The 22,258-nt window shown below is 33.2% G+C and overlaps 2 protein-coding genes across 2 annotated transcripts; one reads left to right on the top strand and one right to left on the bottom strand.

Annotated features, from left to right (window-relative positions):
- Positions 1-4,169: 4,169 nt before the first annotated feature.
- On the top strand, positions 4,170-8,915 carry LOC110410630 (metaxin-like protein). The gene is made up of 6 exons (XM_021420427.2): positions 4,170-4,522; positions 5,944-6,278; positions 6,513-6,589; positions 6,725-6,785; positions 7,897-8,059; positions 8,575-8,915. The coding sequence occupies exons 1-6, from the start codon at positions 4,357-4,359 to the stop codon at positions 8,757-8,759; spliced, it is 987 nt and encodes a 328-aa protein (XP_021276102.1). The 5' UTR covers positions 4,170-4,356; the 3' UTR covers positions 8,760-8,915.
- Positions 8,916-9,654: 739 nt separating this feature from the next.
- Positions 9,655-16,047, bottom strand: LOC110410629 (uncharacterized). Its single transcript, XM_089782792.1, has 4 exons — positions 13,601-16,047; positions 12,272-12,483; positions 11,321-11,544; positions 9,655-10,463 (listed from the first exon to the last, which is right to left on the bottom strand). The coding sequence occupies exons 1-4, from the start codon at positions 14,715-14,717 to the stop codon at positions 9,767-9,769; spliced, it is 2,250 nt and encodes a 749-aa protein (XP_089638918.1). The 5' UTR covers positions 14,718-16,047; the 3' UTR covers positions 9,655-9,766.
- Between the last annotated feature and the right edge of the window lie 6,211 nt (positions 16,048-22,258).

The raw sequence follows: 22,258 nt of genomic DNA, 5'->3' as shown, positions 1-22,258 counted from the left end.
TTTGATATTGGTGCAAGTCAAAATTGCATCAGAAAAGGAATGACTCTAACAAAATATTATGACAAAATATCAAAAGGCATTAAAATTGCTAATGGTGGTAAACTTAAAATTATGTATAAAATTCCTAATGAAAAAATTGGCAACAATGGAATCAAATTTAAAACTCATTTTCTAAAGGTAAAAAATATAACTCAAGATGTCATACTAGGTACACCATTCATATCCTCACTTAAACCATATAAGGTTACAAATCAAGCAATTACTACTAAAATATTAAAAATTAAATTAATTTTCTCCTTCATGGAAAAACCAAAAATAAGAAATCTCAATTTACTAATATCTTTATCAGTTCATACATGTTAACTCAATTTTCTCATAAATCACAAACAAAAACAAATTACTTACTTAAAAGAATAAATCTCTCTTAAAAGGATAAATGAACAATTAGGTGATAAATTTGTTCAACAAAAAATTAAATAAATCAAAAAAAATTGAAAAAATAATTTGTTCTAATATTCCCAATGCCTTTTGGGATAGAAAAAAACATGAAATATACTTGCCTTGTGAAAAGGATTTTGAAGAAAAACAAATTCCTACTAAAGCAAGATCAATCTAAATGAACAAAGAAATGAAAAAATTTTGTAAAAAAGAAATACAGGATCTTTTAGAGAAAAAACTCATAAAGAAACATAATTTACCTAGAGCTGATTTGCTTTCTATATTACAAAAAATGAAACCTAGAAAGAAGAACACCAAGATTAATAATAAATTACAAACCATTGAATAAAGCATTAAATTGGATTAAATATCCAATTCCAAACAAAAAAGACTTGTTACAAAAATTATATAATGCAAATATTTTTTCAAAGTTTGACATGAAATCAGGGTTTTGGTAAATCTAAATTAAGGAAAATGAGAGCTGTAAAATGGCATTTACTGTTTCCTTCGATCAATATGAATGGAAGGTCATGCCATTTGGTGTTAAAAATGCACCATAAAAAATTTAAAGAATAATGAATAAAATATTTAGTCCGTACTTTCAATTTACCATTGTTTACATAGATGATGTTATAGTATTTTCTAAAAATTTAAAAAAAAGAACTTAAACATCTCAAAACTTTTATTAACATAATTAAGAAAAATGGATTAGTAGTTTTAGATCCAAAATTAGTCTATTCCAAACCAAAGTAAGATTATTAAGTCATTATGTAACCTAAGGAACTATTACATCGATAGAAAAATCCATAAACTTTGCAAAAAAATTTCCTGATAAAAGTTTAGATAAAACTCAACTCCAAAAATTTTTAAAAAGTCTCAATTGTGTCATTGATTTTTATCTTGACTTGAGCAAAATCTGTAAACCCTTGCACGATAAGTTCAAAAAAAAATCCTACTCCTTGGACTCCTACACATACTTGTCAAACAAATTAAATTGCATATTAAAGAACTCCCTTGTTTACATCTAGCAAACCCATGTACCTCAAAAATAATAAAAACAAATGCCTCAAGGATATGGAGGTATTCTTAAACAAGTAAAAAATTAGAAGAAACAAGTAGTCCAATTCACTTCGAAACATTGGATGCCTACTCAACAAAATTACAATATTATCAAAAACAGTTTTATCAATTGTTTTATGTTTTTCAAAATTTCACAGTAATTTAATCAATAAAAAATTTCTTCTATGAATCGATTGTAAATTTGTAAAAAAAGTTTTTTAAAAAGACGTCTAAAATATTGCTTTAAAATAATTTTTTACTTGATGGTAGGTAATTTTAAGTATATTTGACTTTGACATTGAATATATTAAAGGATAATCAAATTCCTTGCTTGGTTTTCTTACTTGAGAATTTTTAAAAGGAAAACTATGTCACCAAAATTGAGATATAAGAAGAAAAATGAGAAAAAAAAATGAGAATTCTCTTCCCAAAATCTTTCCCAAAAGACTAACCAAATCATGGTACAAAATTTGTATTCAAGAAAATGAACAAAAGGGAAAAAGTTGCTTAAAAATACCCTAAATTTACCAAAATGCTCAATATTCAAATGAGTTAACTCACAAATCAAAAATTGGATTGAACCTCTTTCTCAATCCTCAAAAGTAACTTTGGCACTTGCCTCTCAAATCAAAGAAGATACTCCTCTTAAACCAATTGCTATTACTGCAATAGAATGCTCAAAGGCAAAGAGGTTATTTTGTACAAACTCAAACCTCTCCAAACTATTTTTCCAATGTCACAAACAATATTCTTTTCTCATAAAAGTTCTGCTTAACATTTTCACATTTAGTCGTTCCAAAAAGTTTTATTAATTGAGGAAGAATTTTATAAAAATCTCATAATCTTGCAATTCGAAAAGCTTTTGATTCGAACAGGATATGTATTGTTTAAACACTATATAGAAAAAGATGACCCCAAATTCATTAATCACTCAACAACCCAAATTTTGAAAGTATTAAGATCCATAGACTGGGGAGGAAACCCAAACTCACTCTAAAAATTTCCTATCAAATTTACAATGGGAACAAATTACTATATGTTTTTCAATATTAGGACTACCAGCAAGCTTGATTCAATACTTTCTTTTTCAATAATAAACATACTAGACATTTTTTGCTAATATTTTTCAAATAAGAAAACCAATATAAATTCTCACTATGGTTTACTCACTAGTGGAATTAATTTAGAGCCATTGAGAGAGATTCTTCTCTCCAAAAATGATAAATTGTATTAAAAGTTTTATCAAAAATTTTACATTGACCCAAATCAGGACAAATTACATATCTCTATTCACTTTTTTTCAAAATTAATCATTTTTTGGATAACTTCATGAAACCATACATATGATATTAATCCCCAAAATGATACCCTATAGTAATCAGAATGTTTAAGATCAAGTGATAGGACAAGTTTGATGATAAAAAATATAATATATAATATCTTGATAATTGGTTCAAGAACCTAGCATCATGCAAAATAACTATCTCATATCAAGAAGTTGTAAGATTTTTACAAGTAAAATCAAATGCAAGTGTACTACTTGTCCAAGCAAAGAATAAACAAGAATATAAAAATATCATTATAGAAATACTTTTGTCCATCAACTCTGACGACGAAGATGAATAAAAGCATGAGACTTTTGAGTCATTCAACAAAATTGTTGACTTAAACCAAGATGAAAACTACATACCATCAAAAAGGAGTAAGAAGTAAAACAAAAAAAAACATCTTTGAAAAAGTAAAGAAAACAAAAGTATTTTTCAAAACATTTTTGCAAAGCAAAAACATCCTCGAAGATTTACAAAGCATATGCACAAAATAAAAATATCTTTGAAAAACAAAAAAATATAAAAGCATCTTTGGGACTTGCAGGGCATATTTAGCAAAAGAAAAAGAAATTTTCAACATTTCAATAAATTCTTATAAAATTTTCAAAACAATAATTGTTGACAAAAATAAGACGTATCTATAAAAGGCTCCGATTCTTGTTTTAACTATTTATTTATTTTTATATTATATGTAGAATAAATTTGTTCACTCCCACGCTAGGCTCCGTTGGCATCTGAAAAACTTAGGCTTGTCCCATTTAAATTATATTTATTATTAAAAAATATATAATATTTTTAATATAATGTAAAATTAAAATAAAAAAAAAAAATCACCAGGTTAGTGCGGAGTCTGAAAATTCTATTCAAGCCCTACCCAAAAACAGATCATAGTACAAGTGACTTTAGTGGTATAAAGCTTATTTCAGAATATACCGACCTTTATAATTTTGATTAAATTAAATTTCATTTATAATATGTTATTGTTAGTAAATTTTGTTTGAAGAAGACCACAACAACTTTTGAGAATTTTGGTTTGCATAAGTTCTCTCTTTTTTTTCAAAGCATAATAATAAAAAAATTTTAAATTATTCAAAAATATTTAAATAAGATTTTATTCTTTTATTTCTTTTAATTAAATTTATATGTTTTTATTTTTAGTCAAATAAGATATTCTTTTATATTTTATTTTTTTATTCCTATACATATATAAATAAACTAATCTCAATTTGAAAAACAATTATTAAAATTAATAATGTAATAAAATTTTCATTTTATTATATAAAAAGAATACATATGATCCACTGTATAAACTGAAAGTTAATAATAATAATAATAATGAGAAGGGATAAAACCCTACCGAGTAAAACCCCATCAAAAGCCTTGGCCCCTGCCTTCTTCCGAAACTCTTTGGTAAACCCCAAACTCCTTCATAAAATCAAAGAAGGCTTTGATTGCTGTTATTCAGAGTCGTTAGAGTAGATTACAGACAGAGATAGTTGGAGTTAAAGAGGAAAGACAAGAAAGAAAGAGAATGGAGCAAATGCAAGCGAGGGAAGCAGAGGAGTTCACTCTGGTCACCAGAAAGCCCTACTTTGATCTTCCGACGGCTTGCCCTCTTTGCTTACCTGTTTACATCTATCTCAAGCTTGCCCACCTTCCCTTTCATTTAGAATTCAATTCTGTCTACCCTGATTCAGGTTTTCTTTCTTTATCTCTCTCCCTTTTTGGTTATTCCTTTCTGATTTGCTTCAGTTGGGTTTCTTTTGTTAAAAATTTATGTCGTACTTAAATTCTTTGGTGGGCATATGGTTTTTTCTTCTTTCTTTAAATGACCCTATTGCCGTGTCTTTCTTCTGTTAGCAATTGGATTAAGATTGGATGCAGAATTAAAATGAATAAATCCCTTGTCCAAATTTTTAATCTAGCTACTTAGTACCGGAGGGATGCTTTTTTTGTTTTTGGTTTTATTTGGGGAAGGGAAACTAGAATCCAACTCTCTTGGGAAGGGTATATTCACATACAATTGAGCTAAATGCTGGAGTGTACAACATGCTTTTTAAGACTTTTATTTTTATTTTTTAAAATTTGGGTAGTTTGATTCTCTCTGTTATCTTCTTCCTGGTTGTACAATGTTGACATGAGAACATTTATCTATAAGTTTATTTCTTAAAGTAAGTTTGAGATTGAAGTGATAACTTGACCACTATTTAGTGTTACGAAAAGGGGGGTTTTTAACTTTACTTAAAACGTTTAATGCTGAAGGGTGTTGCTTGGAGTATTCTCTTGTAATCTGGATCGGGGGTTTGGGTAGGATACAAAGTAAGATTACACATTATGATTAATATGGGTAATTTGCTTGCCTGTAGGAGCATAAATTCTGCCTATTATCAAAACGTATCTAGACTTGGTTTCTTTGAGAACATTTTTACATAGCAAATTTTCTCAGCTTGTTCATGTTAAGCTTGTGTGGTTTCTTCTGTTTTTATATATGCCATCTGTTTAGGAGGTTGTGTGTCCTCCTTGAATGCTTTGCTGTTGTAAACTTTTAGAGTTTTTATTTTCTTTCTTTCTTTTCTCTTTTTTTTTTTTTAATTGATCTATCCTCTTTGTAAGAAAATTTTGTTTCAATTGGTTGCTGGATGCTTCTTTTTTAGGGGTTATTGCTGTAAATTTTCAATTGGAAGCAGCATGATCCGGTGATGATTTTCTGTTAAACAATTTTTTAAAATATGTCTAGAACCATGCTTATTTTAGACATCAAAACGCTTGAACTTGATGTTTGCCACCATTTTGAGTTTTCTATGAGCCAAACAATGATCCTGCATTTACTTAACTGTTGATACAAGTTGCAGTGGTGAAATATGATCCATACGGTCAACGTCACGCAGTACGAATAGGTTTAGTTGTTATTGTTTTAACTGTTGAAATAATTGGTTGAAGTCCCTTATTTTGAGATTTCACTGGTGGTCACTGTCTAATGGCTTGCTTATAACTATTGTGTTTTACTGACCTAGTGCTGTAGCATAAACATCTGCATGTCAATTGTGTTTATCACATGCAAACTTGTATTTAAGGAAATAAACATACTCATGATAATGCGTTTTTATTTATGTGACAGACCAAATTCCTTATGTTGAATCTGGTACTTATGTGGCCTACAATAATGAGAATGGTGGGGTTATTGAGCGTTTAAAGCAAGATGGCGTTGTTGATCTGGATTCTGCATTCCAATCAGTCCCTGACTGGATATCAATGAAAGCAATGATTAGCTCTTGGCTAGCTGATGCAATCATGTACGAACTATGGGTTGGGTCTGATGGAAGATCGGCCTACAAAATTTATTATTCTGATCTCTCATGGCCAATAGGAAAAGTTCTATTCCTAAAGCAAGTATATATTGTAAAGCAGCGTCTTGGAATAACAAAAGACAATGCTGAACAGAGGGAAGATGAGGTTTTACTTTAACCTTTGATTTTCTCTGTCATATGCTTTTACTCTCTCTCTCTCTCTCTCTCTGTCTTGTGCATGGGTGTTCATGCATGTACACATGCATTCATGCAAATGCTTAGGCTTGTGCTACTATGAAAAATCTGTACAGGGTAATTTCATATACTGATGTGTGTGTGTAGCTGGGGTTCAGTACTAAATTTAAAAAATTGTACTTATTTATATAATCTGTGTGGGCAGATTTACAAGAGAGCAAAAATTGCTTATGGAGCTCTGTCCACTAGGTTAGGAGAACAGAACTTCCTCTTTGATGATAGGTAATTCGTATTGATGTCCTGGTGTAGATATTAAAATCTGTTTGCTATAGAACTTTTGAATAGTTTCCCAAATGGTGTAGTATTTTAGTTAAACCTGAAGGTGATGTACACAGCTGCATTATTACATGTTTGCAGGCCATCAAGTTTGGATGCAACTTTTCTTGGACATGCTCTTGTCACCCTTCATGTTCTACCTGTAAGTAACCTCAGAAGCTATACTTTTGTATTCTAGCTGTTATCTCTGGAAGATGGCTTGGTTAATTATATGGTTGGTTTAAATCATTATAATTTGAACTTGGATTCAAACATCTTATGTGAATTATGCTGAGGAGGACTATCTAGTTCTGTTAAACCTTGAATAAACTGAAAATTTTGAGCTTGCTGGCTAGATGAATAAGCTGCTAAAATTGCGCTGTTGATGGGAGCAACATTATGCAAATTTACATAGCTATAGTTACTTAAAAGAAACATTCATGCCAATTATTTTTCTGCAATAATTTTTATGGCTTTGGCTGATAAGTGGTGTGTTTGAATTACGAATTCCTTCACTTGCTTGACAAAGTCACCATTTATGTCAAATATCAGCATCATTTTATCTCTTTCATGGTTATTATGAATAACTAGATAGGTTTTTATAAGAAGAGGTACATGGTACCTGATGGTGTCTATCTGACTGCTTTTGGTGCATTGGTAAAATGCCATTATAGCCAAATGCAAAGTGGATGACTCTGAGTGTCCTTGGCCAATTAAAGCAAAAGGTTCGGAGGGTATATTAAATTAGATCACCCCTTAGGACCTTTACTCCTATGGGACGACTGATGATTGACTTTGCGCTTTAATGATTATAATCTTGATTTCAAATTACTTTCTGGTGGATATATATCCAAAAGAAATATAAGCAATAATTAAGCAAGATTTTGATTAAGAATACAGATGATTTCTATGTATGAATGAATTGAAGATTCCAGCATCACAGCTTCTACGATATAGAAGTTTCCCTCTTTGAAGTGTTAGGGGATTTGTTGATTCTGTTCATCAAAAATACTTTATACAGAAGTTATCTATTTGTTTGCAATTTGAGCTGCTCATTATACGGTTACAGAATGTGCAAAACTAGATGCTCAACCTTAGACCATACACCGGGCTTTGCTTGGTACAGAAGAAAGGTAGTGATGTAACTGGGTTATTAGATTAAAAGATATTCTTTCTCCATTTCCATCTTTCCTATCAAGCAAAGCCTAAATGCATTTCTCCTTGTATCTCCTGGACTTATTTGAAGCGTGTTCCTTGTAATTCTGCGATACTAGGAAACTTCAGTGCTACGGAGCAAACTCTTGGAGCATGATAACATTGTCAGATATGCAGAAAAACTTAAAATGGAGTTTATTGAGTCTGGTTCATCATCTTCTGGCGCACAATTTCACTCAGTCCCTTCATCATCAGCTCCAAGAAAAGATTCCTCAAATTGGAGTAAGTTAGCATTTTCCTTTCCTTAATAGTTTAATTTTACTTTTGTTTGTGGCTGTCTGGTCTTGGCCTTAATCATCTTTGCTTGAATCTTTTTTATTATACCTATACTTTGCTTTCTTATGGCTAAGTTTTTTTGTGTCCTAAATGTACAGTTAAAAGAATTATCCTTCTAATTGCCATTTTTTTCAAAAGAATTGTGATGAATTAACTGCAATTGGTGTTTTGGCTGGTGTGGTGGTGATGTCCGGAATGATTCAGACTATATTATTTTTGGGGAAACATAATTTGTTTTGATATGTTGAATTTGTTTGAGCAATGAATTTAAATATTGATATGGTTATGTTGTTTTAATGCTGTTGGCATTGAGGTTGCTAAGTTCTGCATATGCAACAACTGATGCATCTTTGTAATTTGAATTCATTCCTATATGCTGAATTCTGGTGTCCACTAACTCATTTCGTCAGACAATTTTGAGATCAAGTAAACATGGGTTTCTTCCTTATTTCCCACGCCAGGATCAAAGCCCAAGAGCAAACCCAAGAGGGAGAAAACAGACGAGGAGAAAACTTTCAAGAGGAGGGCAAAATATTTTTTAGGAGCCCAGCTACTTGCAGTTCTACTTTTTCTCTCTGTGATGGGTGGATATGATTCCGGTGACATGGAGTTTGACGATGATGATGAAGGCTTCACTTATGATTGAGACAATCTCTCATTTATGTACAAACTTGAGTCCTCTTTTGTAACCGTTTCCAATGATTACTGACAAGGCTAGTAATCTATTGAGGTTGAATTTGTAATATTGCATTAAAATTGTGGAGAATAAGAGCATTAATTTGAAGATATGATTTGTTCTATAGGTGGCATGTTTTGGTTGGTATCTCTATACTTTAATGTGTTACTATATTATTTTTTCTCTGACATAAATGAGTGAAGGGAATAACGAGCAATACAATGTATTAGATTAGAGGGTTCAGGAATAAACCTGTTAATGGCCTTGAAACCATCATTGTTGTAATAATGCATACGATTATTGTTGCATCATATGTGACAGCAGCTGTGATATGAAGTGGAAATTCATTTTCGTTTCTGAAAGGCGTCAGAAGATCAGAAGAGGCACTGATTAGATTATATTAACCAAATTTGGCTCATACATTGGGAAGCAATAGGGTGTTAAAAGTTATGATTTACTGGACGTTGGTCACAGTTAGCTGTGGTATGTACTTCTTTTGTTTGGTTTCAAGGGATTTGATTTATTTCAGATAAATTGTGAGCGTGCTAAACATGCAAAAGAATGGAGTTAGCATGAGTTTGCCTTTAACCAATTTGGGCCTACCTAGCGGAAAATATGGCAAGGCATTCAGTGCATTTGCATTCTTCTTTTCTGGTTTTCCCTAGCAGGCACAATCCACTTGAAAATATTTACAACTTCAATTGCTTTAAGAAAGTATTAGGTCATGTCTTGATTGATTCACAGGAACTCTGCTTGCGTTTGTGTTTAGTTGCTCCCATTGAAATAAGTTAAAATCCTTGGCAGTAGCACCTTGCCTATCTCTTGTACTGTATGTGTAAGGCTTGGTCATGTTGGCAACCAAATATGTGGAAGACTAACTCTAACCTAGCTACCTTGTGCTGGTTAAATAACATTTGTAATTACAGACTCATCCAGACTAACTAGCTCAAAATCATAGATTACATCCCAGTACCACTTCAATTTTGTGGCAACGTGACACTTCCCCATTTGTTAACAAGTTCTGCATAGCCATCTGCAGAACCAACAGCAAACTCACTCAACGAGCTCATCGCAACAGACATTCCAGCACATAATACCCTTATGGCAACATCAGCCAGTTTCTCTGCTGTCATAACCTCTTCCACCTCATCAACTCTTACCAACTCCATATTTTCCCCACCTCCATACCTCTTCGACCCAACTGGGACAAAGCGAGAATCCTCTTTCAGCTGCTGTGTATAGAGTGACCCCATTCCAGCTGCAAAAAAATCTAGGCCATCCAGCACTGGTGTCTCACGAATAGCATCAAGAAACCTTGACCATTGGATGCAAAGTCCAAATATTCCAAGTGTCCCACTGGACCGACGAGGCGAAAACGACAGCTTTGATGTATCAGGGTCTGACCTCAAGCAGCGGAGGAGCCAACCGCTTAGAGCATGCAAATAGGATCGCTGAGAAGTGATCCACAACTCAAAACAAGCTCTCCAGTTCCTGAGCTCAGCTTCAAGGTTTGCAGCTGATTGGGCTAACCGGTGAGGTTCAGCAGCTGAGATGGAAGACTGCCTTTTTGCTTCTAGCTTTGAAGGTGCACCTGCTAGTAAAAGCTTAGCTTCGTCTAGGGTCCGCTTCTGTGACTTGTGACACTCTGCCATCACTTTCCACATCCTGCCTAACCTGTAGTTTATGAACTTAAGAATTAGTTTGAAATGATATGGATACATTTATTAACTGGACTGGACCATGCCTACATTGATGGATAAACAAAGTAACATATTTTGCTGTTGACGGTGGCATGGTTCTGGCAAAGAGTTTTCAACTATGCAACATAATTTTGGGATGTTGACTTGTAGCCAGACCGCATTTTTCTCATGTCAGGGGTTCCTAGCAGGAGAAAGAGGACACACTGTGGACAATAATATTTGTACAATGATAGCATCCTGAATTCTGAACTATTTGGCTTTAGAAATCATAATTAAATAATGGTATGGTCAATAAGAGTGGCATACTAAAAGGGTGGAATATACCAGAGAATGAGAACATGTCAAACTTCTTTAACAATAAAGATAACGAGCAAATATTAAACATCGAGCATGCATGATAATAAGATCACCATGTTGTTAATCATGCGTGTTTCTAAGACTACATATAAGTATATATTGGTTCACAAAGATATCTAGTCAAGCAGGATGTCATAGGACCATAATGTGCGCTAGAAGTGATCTTTTGATTACTGCATGGATCCAGCTTAATGATGTTTGGGGAATGGCAAAGACCAAATCTTGATGCCATTACACAATGAGAGCCTCCCTATTTTTTCTCGGCATTTTAAGGGATTCATCAATGACAATAAAGTTGCCATTAAAGAAGAGGAAACCATCATTATAGATGATAACATATTCGTACTTCAAACTTTTTATCACTTTCTGTGGTAAAAGCTAGCATTTTCTTTGATGGCTCCAGTACGTAGACTATGGTTGTCTGTGTGGGCAAACATAAAAGTAAGCAAATACAACATTGCGAAACTGACATACCCTTGTACCAATTCCAGAAGTTGAGGCTGCAACTCCTCATCCCTCAGGGTTTCGATTCTCTTTGAAATAGCTTCAACTGAATGTATTGACACCTTTATCTGGGTGTGCAGATCTCTAATTGCTGCCCTCGTTTTATCAACTGCGTGTGGGTCCTCTCCCTTCACATCTTGGTTTCTGAGCTGCCTGCTTTTCTTCTCATAAGCAATTCGAACCTTTTCTCCAGACTATTCAGAAAGGTATACATTCAGTTTCCTCTATTAACTGGAAAACATGGTTATTATTCTAATGGAATCTAATAGGCACCTCACTTGAAAATTCAAGGAGTAAAAACTTCCTTTCAGAAAAAAAAAAATAGTAGTAGTATTTCTCATGATTATGAATATTAAGAATCAATCGCTGCAAATTTTATAAACAAGGAGCAGCTATTTCCAATGGGAAGATAAGATTAAAGCCAAGTTTGTATATAAAAGCAAAGTCCCTAAAGGCATTTCGTTAATGTATTTGAACAAAAGGTTCCTGCTGGACTGATTCTTCCTAGAGCTTGCTTTGCAGCATAATCTATTCTTTAGATCTCTGAGGTTGAACAGAAAGCATCAATCTCTTGTCAGAAACAAATAGAAGGAAAGAAATAAATCACCCACAACTAGCAAGCAACCCCAATGCGTGAGTTAAATTTTTGAATACAGCCATATTCACCATTTGACCTCAAGGAAGCAACAATACTGGTTATCTTAAAATTCTGTTTTCCTTTTTTCTTTTAAAAAAAAATTTCCCCTGAGAAGTTGCCAAGATTGATTTAAATGTAGAAGATGAAGTTGTATTTCATTTTTTCTTCAACCTTTTCCTTTAGTCATCATTACTTTTCAGTAATAAAAAACTATTGGAACAGTGGTTACCAAAATCAACCGAAGCAATAACTACACTGTGTAAGTTTAAGTACAGGAAGCTTACCTTGACTTCCTCATAAAGTTTCTTCTCCCACGCCCACAATCTATCCAATGTTGATTGGTGGCTACCATGAAACATGCAGGATTCTTCTGATAAGTCACTGCTGCTTTCATAACCTGCCTCTTTGGAACTTGAAGAATTGATTAAGAATCTTGATGAGGATGAGCGTGATGAAGCTGAGCGTAATAAAGCAACCGGGTTCAACATTTTCATGGCTGTAAGAATAAATATTTCAAATCAATATGCTGCAACTTAAATGATCGGAAATAAGTACCAAAACAACAGACAGTCTTTCATGATGTAACACTATCACTGCCAAAGCCTGGCATGTTGCATAACAATTAGAGTAAATTGATAATGGCATCATTGCTCTGCATGCTTTTATGTCTAACTTCAGCCGATGTCAATGCAAGATATGAAGACATTGATAAAATTTTATATCAGAATCTTCTTACAACACTAGCTAGTCATTTTGATTCAAAGCAGCTTCCATATATTCATTTATTCTGAGTTGCTTCGAATTTCAACTAATTGCAAACAAAACATTAGGTTAATTGAGTAGGGATAACGGTTGAACATCCCAGCATTTTTTGTTTACAATACCAGCAATGTCCTCTGACATGATGAATGATTCATTGCTTCTATGCCGTGTTCAACTCATAACTTCATGAAGAGTATATCAACAGCACAACTAAAAGTTGTGATAAAATCAATTTGCAGTTTTTCAACAAAGCATCAAATTCACCAGAAATAATTAGTATCAACAAAAGTAATGTGATACCACACAATCCTGTCATGAAACATTTGTTTTATATTCAGAATGCACCACAAACATTTATGAGCTGGTGATATCTCAAATATATGTTAGCTGCTTGAAAGTCTCTGTGGCATTAGGTGTACAGAAGCACGTTCAGGGAAGAAAACCCTCTCATCATTCTATGGCTAAATCCTTTGCACAATGTTCAGATATTTAAAAACTCAAAGTAGAATGTTAAGATTTGAATTTAGCATTTCTAAGTAAAGTTACTACCAGCCTATGAAGCCAAGTTGTTCACAGTAGCAAAGACAGAGCATTCTGTATTTGGACATCTAACAAATTTTGAACTTCATATTTTCTTATTGGAATCCAAATTTAGGGGCATCCCCTATTTTAATTGCATCAAAGCAGATTCTTATTCAGATCATAAAGAGCCTTACCACATTTAACTAGATCTTGCTCATGGGATGGGATTGCAAAGAACCAACTATGAAAAAACAAAGTGGCTAAGGAATTGAATCAATGCACATAGTGAGCCAAAAAAGAAAAAAGAATGCTGTGGTGTTACTTTCAACCTGTAAGCTCATTTGAGGTTGATGAGCACAAAGCTCTGCTAGCCTCTAACAATGCTGAGACTTCGTTCGCCGCATCACAAGCTACCATGAATTGAGCTTCCAGATCCTTGATAACTTCTGCCATGCTTGTTGGCCTTCGGTTTACATAAACAGTAAAACCTGGTGTTTCTTCTTTAGCTTCATTTCCACCAAGTGCCATTTCTTTGTTACTGACTTCAACTTGCCCTGCAGTTTGTGCTCGTACTACTTCTTTGCTCACTTTCCCTTGTGATTCCAAATCTTGTACTTCATGCTCAGTCTCATTTCCACTATCTATTTCCTCCTCATCCTCATTAACATCTTCAACAGTAACTTCTTCTCTAGTATAATTTGTATTCACTTTAGCTTTTTCTTCTGTCAAATTCGCCATACTCTCAGGTTCTTCTTGTTCAGTTTCATCTTCTTCTAAATCAGGAATTCCTTCTTCCTCCCTGACCTGCCTTAGTCCTCTGATATCATCCTCCATGACAGCCTGATCAAGACTGCTTCTGTTGGGATAGCCATAGTAGTCTAATGATGAAAATGGGTTCCAGAAAAAGTCCCACTGTGATGTTTGAGGTGAAGGAGGAGGTATGTTGGGTCTATTGTTGGGAGAATAAGAGAAGAATGAAGAATTCATTGGTGAGGATTGCATTGCAAAAATACCATCAATGCCATAATGGTGTACTGGGGAGTAAGTTTCAATTCGGACAGTTTCAGGTGATTGAGGTCTCTCCTCAACTGAAACTGCAGGGTTACCACCTGATCTCAGGTAATTTAGTTTCAAAGTGGACTTGGGATTAGATTGAATGGCTGCAGGTGAGAAGGATGAGGGAGAAATCGATATGAAACCATGACTTGCTTTCTTTAGGGGTGTGAAAGGTGGGGTTATAAATGAATCTAATAAGAATTCACGGGGCTCATCTCCTTCAATATAATCTCGAAGAGCTGCAGAAACTCTTTTTAAGGATTGGATGTAGGCTACATGCCCCGAGGCAAATCGGGTTCTTTGCTCTACTGCCTGTTTAATGAAATTCTTTCGATCTTTACAAAGCTGAACCGCTTCTTCATCATCCAGTTTTGACGTAGAACATCCCATGATTTACTTCCTTCTTTACTCCCTTATAATAGTAGAATGTGAATTTTTCAGACTTGAACCAAAGCAGAATTCCCAAGGGTGCTCCTCAGTATTTCTCACCAGATTCATATGGATTTTCCCAGGCTGCTCAGCAAAAACAAATGAGTTCAAGAACTTAAACCATCTTGATGAAACATTATCAAGCAGGAAAAGATTTCCTGAGAAATGAAGTTAAAGGACAGGTAAATTAACATATAAACAGATTTTTTAGCTGATATGCAAGGAAACAATTTTGAAAAGTTATGGTACTTAAATTTCAAGTCTCAGAACATTTCAAACCTGAACACCAGAACAAAGAAATGGACATTCATTTAAGATTTCTCCATAAATTCTCCCAAAAACCAAAGAAAATGGTCAGAAAATTTGGTGTACCTTCCGAGTAAGAGATTATTTACAGAACACAAGCTACCAAGCCTAAGACAAAGATGAATAAATTTGTTATAAATGTTTTGAGATTGCAATGTTAAAATTTAGAATAAAGAATTTACTGTTTAACACAAATGATCAAAGCATGAAATTTTTGCCAGCCTTTTAACAGTGATAACATAAGCTGACTGACAAGAAAATGGTAATAGCATAAGAAGAAAAATGCATAGGAACCTGAATGAAGATGAAAGATACAGAAATATAATCCAAAAGGGAGAGACAGAGAGAGAGAGACTGCAGAATCACAATGTTCAGTTACAAGGCAGCCAGAAAAAGGACACAACAAAATTAGATGAAAATTCTCAATGGAAAGAAAAGAAAAACATTAATTTAGACTTAATCAAATGTTGAAATTCTCAATGGTTTCATTTGATGAGAACAAAAACATTGATGAAAATTCCAATCACTTGTTGTTATTGAAAATTCAAATGAACTGTTCATTAGAAGAAATATCACCACAAACATCTGATCTTTTTCTTGAAGAAGGAAAGAATGAAGAATAAACAGTAGCCACTTTAGAACTATGCAGAATGTGTTGGAAAAAAATAATAATAGAAAAGCATTCCAAAGTTAATGAAAACAACCCACTTTTGTACATAAATGAAACATTAAAATAACCTTTTCAGTTACAAAAATAAAGCCAATAACCACAAGAATTCAAGATAGTAATCATACAAAAACATCATGAAAGAAACCCAGATAACAAAAGAAAATTTAAAGTCTTTTGAAAAAAAAGACAAAGAAAGAGTCATTTAGGACAGAGAAACAAAAAAATTGCCTCAAAGTGAAGCAAAACAAGCTAAACAAAGCATGAAAATTTAAACCCATAACAAAAAAAAAAGAAAGAAAGATTTAACATTCCATTGTTATAATAGACTTTCATTACACAAAAAAAAAAGAAAAAAAAAATTCATACCAGGGAAGAAATGTAGGCGGGAATAAGATGGAGTTGCTTGGGCTTTGATGAGAGAGAGAGAGAAAGAGAGACGTTGAGAAAAGCAACGGTCAAAAGCCAAGTGAAAGAGAAAGTGAGGAAATACCAAAAAAATTAAAAATATATTAAAAAACAAACAAAAATAAAGTTTCAGGTTGGAGAACTAACTAAAGTAAGAGGTGGGGGGACAAGGAATATGAACTTGTCAGAAAGCTTGCCCTTCATGCTTGACTTTATTTCAATAATGCCACCGAGTCGTATTTCGTGAGTTCCGTCAAATGACAATTGTACCCATCTCCTTCATGCTGGAATTGCCTTGGATTATTGCTGCTATTTGTTTGCTTTTTATTATTGTTTTGAATAAAATCATGCCACCTGCGTTTTAAACGGTTGGAATGTTTGGGCTTACAATGCATGATTGGCGGTGATTGTGCTTTTAATATCAATGAAAAAACACAAGCTAAATAGTCCAAAATACTGTTTCTATTTGTTTACAACAGTAACATCATATAGACATAACATTTGAAATAAATTTTGAAGTATTTAAAAAATTTTTTAAAATTAATAAATAAATAAATAAAGATCTTGAATTTATAAATAAAGATTTCTTTACTTTAAATTGGAAACATGAACCTGTGGCATATACATTTTTATATTAAGTGAAATTTACACCTTATACATAAAAAATCATTACATTAATGGTAGTATTTGTTAATTAATGTATATTAGTAAGAGATGAAATGATTTGGAATTTATAAGTAAGGATTGCCCTTAGTTAGTACTATTGAGGCAAACCCACAGTTGTTATGTGACCAAACTTTGATTTAACCCATGCTCATAACACTTAAATGGTTGAGATTTGATGACTAAGAATGAGATTTAGCAAATTTATCTCTCCATTCCTTTTGGCCAAAGCTGTAAAATGCAGCATAATATGTTTGGTGAACCACTTAATACTTAGGTGTCAATAATTACGGATCTTTGTCTTTGGCTTTTGACTTATTTTTAACCTTTTTCATTATTTTACTAATTTAGGGTTAACACTAGGATCAATGTGATTACGATTGGCTACTTAATTCACAAGCCTGATAAAAATCTAAAACAATTTACATATTCTTTATTTTCTCACTAAAGTTAACTTTTTCTTTTATCTTTTTTTTTTTTTTCCATGTACACAAAGAACCTTCCATGCACTGCCAAGTGCCGAAAGGTAGAAGAGATGAGGACTGTTCTGGACCGGATTTTCCTTTTAAACATCACTTCCAAAAATCAAATGTTTTAGAGCCGTCTGATTATGTCCACTAGATGGGTGGACCCATTAGTATTTTGGACACATGTCTTCTTGTCAATGGCTAATCATTGCATGATAAAAATAATACTACCAAATAAAGATGGTGGATGTTTTTTGGTTAATTTAATCTCATTTCAAGGATAAATTTGGCCCAAAATAATTACTGGAGAGAATTTTGAAAAGCAAAAAAGGAAAGTCGGCTCTAAAGAAAAAGAGACACCATCGGTCCCAGAGGAAGACTCGGGATGCCTCGGTAATGGCATTCACCGAAATCCCCCACCAGTTTATAACCAATTATCGGAAATGCCATTGTAGAGGAGTTCACTCATCCTACTGCATAACAATTGGCATTGGATTTCTATCAGATTTGATCAAGGGAGGGTTTGGATCGAGTTGTTCAAGTCATTTCAGTATTTATTCATTTGTTTCAATTATCTCGAATTTCGCTCATATTTAAATTGATTTTGTATTATAAATCTTACTTAAAATTTTATTGCTTTAACATGGATTAAATGTTCAATTTTTTTTTAAATGAGCTTTTGTATGTAATTAAATTTTATATTTTGTGAAAAATTATTTAATTACAAGTTTGATTAATTTTGGTTCTTATTACAGGCTTAAGTCTGACCAATTTCGAATTTAAATCATTTTATATTAGGGTCACTTTGAAATTTAAATTTTTAATTAATTCAAACTTTGTTAAATTTAGATTTTTTTTTTTTGAGCAAGTTCATTCTACTTACCCTATATTTGACATGTAACATGAAAAATCCTCTATTATTAGTTGAAATGCAACCATTTATACTTAATTCTAACAAAATTAAGGGTTTCTTGCAAACCCAGTACGGTGGGATTTGCGAGTATAAATCCCCTGTCCCCTCCCATGACCCACACTCATATATTCACCCTATTTGTCCTTTTGCCTATTAAAATAAGCTAATGGCAATTGATTGTTATCCCACTCAAGTTCAAAAAATTAATGAGACCTTTTTTTGCTTTGAAAAGCTGATAATTCATTCATCATAAAGATCAGTGCTACAGCCAACAAAGAGGAAAATCAACCTCCAAGCTACCAGATAAAATTGCAAAGAAAACACAAAACTTATCTGCATCATCATAACCAGCCTTGCCTTCCTTAGAAAGCAACATATACATCCCCCATCAAACAAAAAGAAGTTAGCCAAACCTCAAAACAAATAGATAGAGGTGATCCAACTAAAGCACCTATACAACTAAGCTGTTCATACACACTCTACAAAAGTAATAGCAAAAGTATAGAAGCTCGCTCGTACACTTCAAAAATCTTTTTTGTTCATTGGTTGTCAACACAAACCGCTTCCTTTTCAGGCTCATGAAAACCACTTGTCCAAAGCACCTCCAATGATCTTGTATAGACAAAAAAAAAAAAAAAAAAAAAAAAAAAAAAAGGCCAAAATAGACAGCAATAAGTCGCCATGACCAGGAAAAACCAGCATTCATTGTAATCCTGATGTGCCTTCAACCCCTTCATCCAACTCATTAGTTACCCATATAAATTCTTTCGATCTTTGCACCTCGATTTTAGCTAAGTAATCTGCAACTTTGTTTGTAGATCTTGGTATTTTCCTGAAACTCCATCCCCTCAGTTGAGATTTAAAGGACTCCATTTGCATCATTGTGATCTTGATCTCCAAGAGGCCACTGATGGATCCTTTGCCCACTTCACGACCTTTTTTTGAATCACTTTCCATTATAACGTTAAAGGTGGTAGCCCATCATGAAGTTGTAACTATTTGAAGAGCCTTTTTGACAGCCATGGTTTCAACTGTATTAGCATTCATCACACCAACAGGAATAGAAACTTGTATCAAAATTCTACCCTCGTTTCTAAACACCACCCTAATTCTAATCCACTTTAAACTTAATGCTCCCGTTAAATGGTGGCTGTCATGCCTCAATAGGTTTTCCAGGTTTGGAATTTTTAGGGGGCAGCTCTCATATTTGGCATTTGTTCCAAATTCGACACTGATATATTTAAATTTTGCCATTTGGCATTTGCCACTGAGTAACACGTAACTTCATTATATCATAAACTTCTAAACAATCCCATATTCTGCCTTTAAAAAGAACGTCATTTCTAGCAAGCCAAATTGAACATATTATCGCCAAAAATGCCATTCTCCATATTCCCATTATTTTTGTCTTACCAGCCACATTCCAATTAAGAAAATAGCCAAGTGGGTCTCTGTGATTAACCCACATCTGCCCCTAATTGTTTGCCCACTGGTGCCAAATTTTTCATGTCTCATCACAAGTGAAGAATAGGCGCCCCACAGATTCCAATTCTCTTTTAACACAATAAACAGCAGGTAACATTATGTCTAAGCAACCATTTCCTCATCAATACCTCCCTAACTGCAATTTTTCCTTCAATTAATTGCCATCCAAAAACCTATATTTTAAGTGGATCTAGTCTCTTCCATAAATTACTCTAGAAGCATTCACTTTCGTGGTTCAATTTCAGCACATGTCTACAAAACGATTTAGCTTTATATAAGCCACTGGTGGTGCCTTTTCAAATTAATCTGTGATCAAAGTTTTTCTTCAGAAATTGCTCATCCAGTAACACACTAAAATCAGCCTGTTGGTTTTCCTCCCAACCAAAAACATTCCTTTCAAGTTCAATTTGCCATTACCACTTTTCATCCAGCCACTCTCCAAATTGTTCAATAGTTCCATTTTTAGTGGTTGCCAAAGTAAAAACTCTCGGTAAGCTTTCTTTCAAAACAACCCCTCAATCCACTGTTCATTCCGAAAATAAACTTTTTTGCCATTACCAACCACAAACCCCACACCCTTTTTTACCACTTGTGGCCTACCATTTATTGAAAAAAGTGGCTTCATAATATTCTTCTAAACTCTCGAAATCATCCTCATATTTCCTCCAATAGGCAACAAGCTTTTGCCAATACCTCTTATTTTTTCAATAATTATTTTCCTCCATACACTTTCGGATTCATTCCCAAAATGCCAAATCCACTTATTAAGGAACTCATTCTAAAAACTATCAGGACCTTGGTCGAATACAAAAGAAAAAAACAGAAAAAACACTCGTTGTTGACTCATATATTTTTGATGATAACAAAACACTCCTTATTTACTAATGTTTAACTTCATTATTTAAGTGTGCAAGATATAATTTATTTACCCTAACAAATTTGTCAATTAAGGGCAAGTCAAGATGCTTGCAAAATTTGACTATGAGTTAATCACTTAAAGAAAGAAGGGATAAAGTGATTAGTAAAGATAGAACATTGTTAACTAATTAACAAGGAGCCTTAACCAGTTAAGGATAACTAGACGCTGACTTATAGAAAGATAGAGGACTTTTAATCAATTAGCACCAAGCTTAACTGATTATGGAGGTGTTAGAAGTTGAATTCAAAGACATACTATTCGGTTAAGAAGTTTGGTTAGTCAGTTACAGCACATAGACCCATTACTTTCAAACACCAAAATTAAGTTTAAAAAGATAGTTGACAATTGAAAAGAGCTAAAATGGAAAAGTTTAAAATTTGAAGATTTTCTAGTTGATTAAAACTGATTTTAATCAATTATGGTTGAAAGAAGTAAAGCTTCAATTAGTTAAAGGAAGGGTTAACCAATTAAAGGAACACTGCTGTGTAGAGAAAATGAAAACAGAAAGTGTGTAACCGATTAGAGCCCATCGTAACGAATTAGAGGAAGTCTGCTGAACAAGAGAAGCTTGAAGACAAACATCTCTTAATCGGTTAGAGCCTCCTATAATCGTTAACGCAGAACACACAATAGTAAGACAGTGCAAGGTAGAGAAGCTGTAATCACTTAGAGTTGCCTATAACCAGTTAGCCAAACTCTGTTTGCCTTTTTGAATTTAAACACTAGAGGACAAAATAATTGCTAGAATGACATTCAAGTTGTTCGTAACGGCTAGAATATGTCTTGAACAATAAAATTTGTCTCCCCAAGTATAAATTGAAGCTCTAATTGTCAAAGAATGGTAGATTGAAGCACCAAAGAGCCATTTTGAGCAAAAAAACTAAGTACCTTCACCAAAAACACTTGTTCTTCATTCCTATCCTTGAAAAAGTGTTTAAGCTTGATTGTAATCTTTTTAGATCTATTAAAGTAATCAGTTGTACTTCTTTTTCTTTTTTTTCTTGAGAAATTAGAGTGTGAGAAGCATTCTAAAGACTATTGTAAGGGATTAGAGCTTGGGTTAGAAGTTAACCTTGTAAAAGCTTGGTAGAAGTTGTTAATTCTATTGATATAATGAAGTTGGGGTGAAAATCCTTGATCGGGAAATCAAGATAATGGATGTAAGTTAAAGAGATCGAATCACTATGAATACTTGTACACTATCCACTACTCTCTACCTTTCCTTACTTAGTGTCTTTTAACTATAACAAGTTTAAATTTTCCTTCCTTTAATTAATTAAGAGCTCTATTAGCTGAAAAGGGCTAACTTTAAAATTTTTAATGCTATTTAACCCTTTTAACACACCAATGGGACCAACAAGTGGTATTAGAGCCAAACCATCAGTTTAAGGCTTAATATCTTTACGTGAGATCCATATGGGTTTGCCAAAGTCTATTGTTACATGCCAATGTTTAATAAAATTTTGTTATATTTTAATGCGTAAAATATTGTAGTTACTTAAGAACCAAAACTTCAAATCCTCTCAACTCTTTTCATTTCTTTTCATTTTTTTTATAATTTGGCATTGATTAAAGTGTTTCTAACATGTTTTCATAAATCAAAACAAAAATTTTCTTATCTAAAACACCTATTTTGAATAAAAGTCAAAAAAATTTCTTTTGAAATCCTAGGTT

Source organism: Theobroma umbraticum, unplaced genomic scaffold, assembly GCF_002168275.2.
Source record: "Theobroma umbraticum cultivar Fairchild unplaced genomic scaffold, ASM216827v3 scaffold_56.0, whole genome shotgun sequence".
Taxonomy (NCBI): Eukaryota; Viridiplantae; Streptophyta; class Magnoliopsida; order Malvales; family Malvaceae; genus Theobroma; species Theobroma umbraticum.
This window is presented reverse-complemented; position numbering and strand designations above follow the sequence as displayed.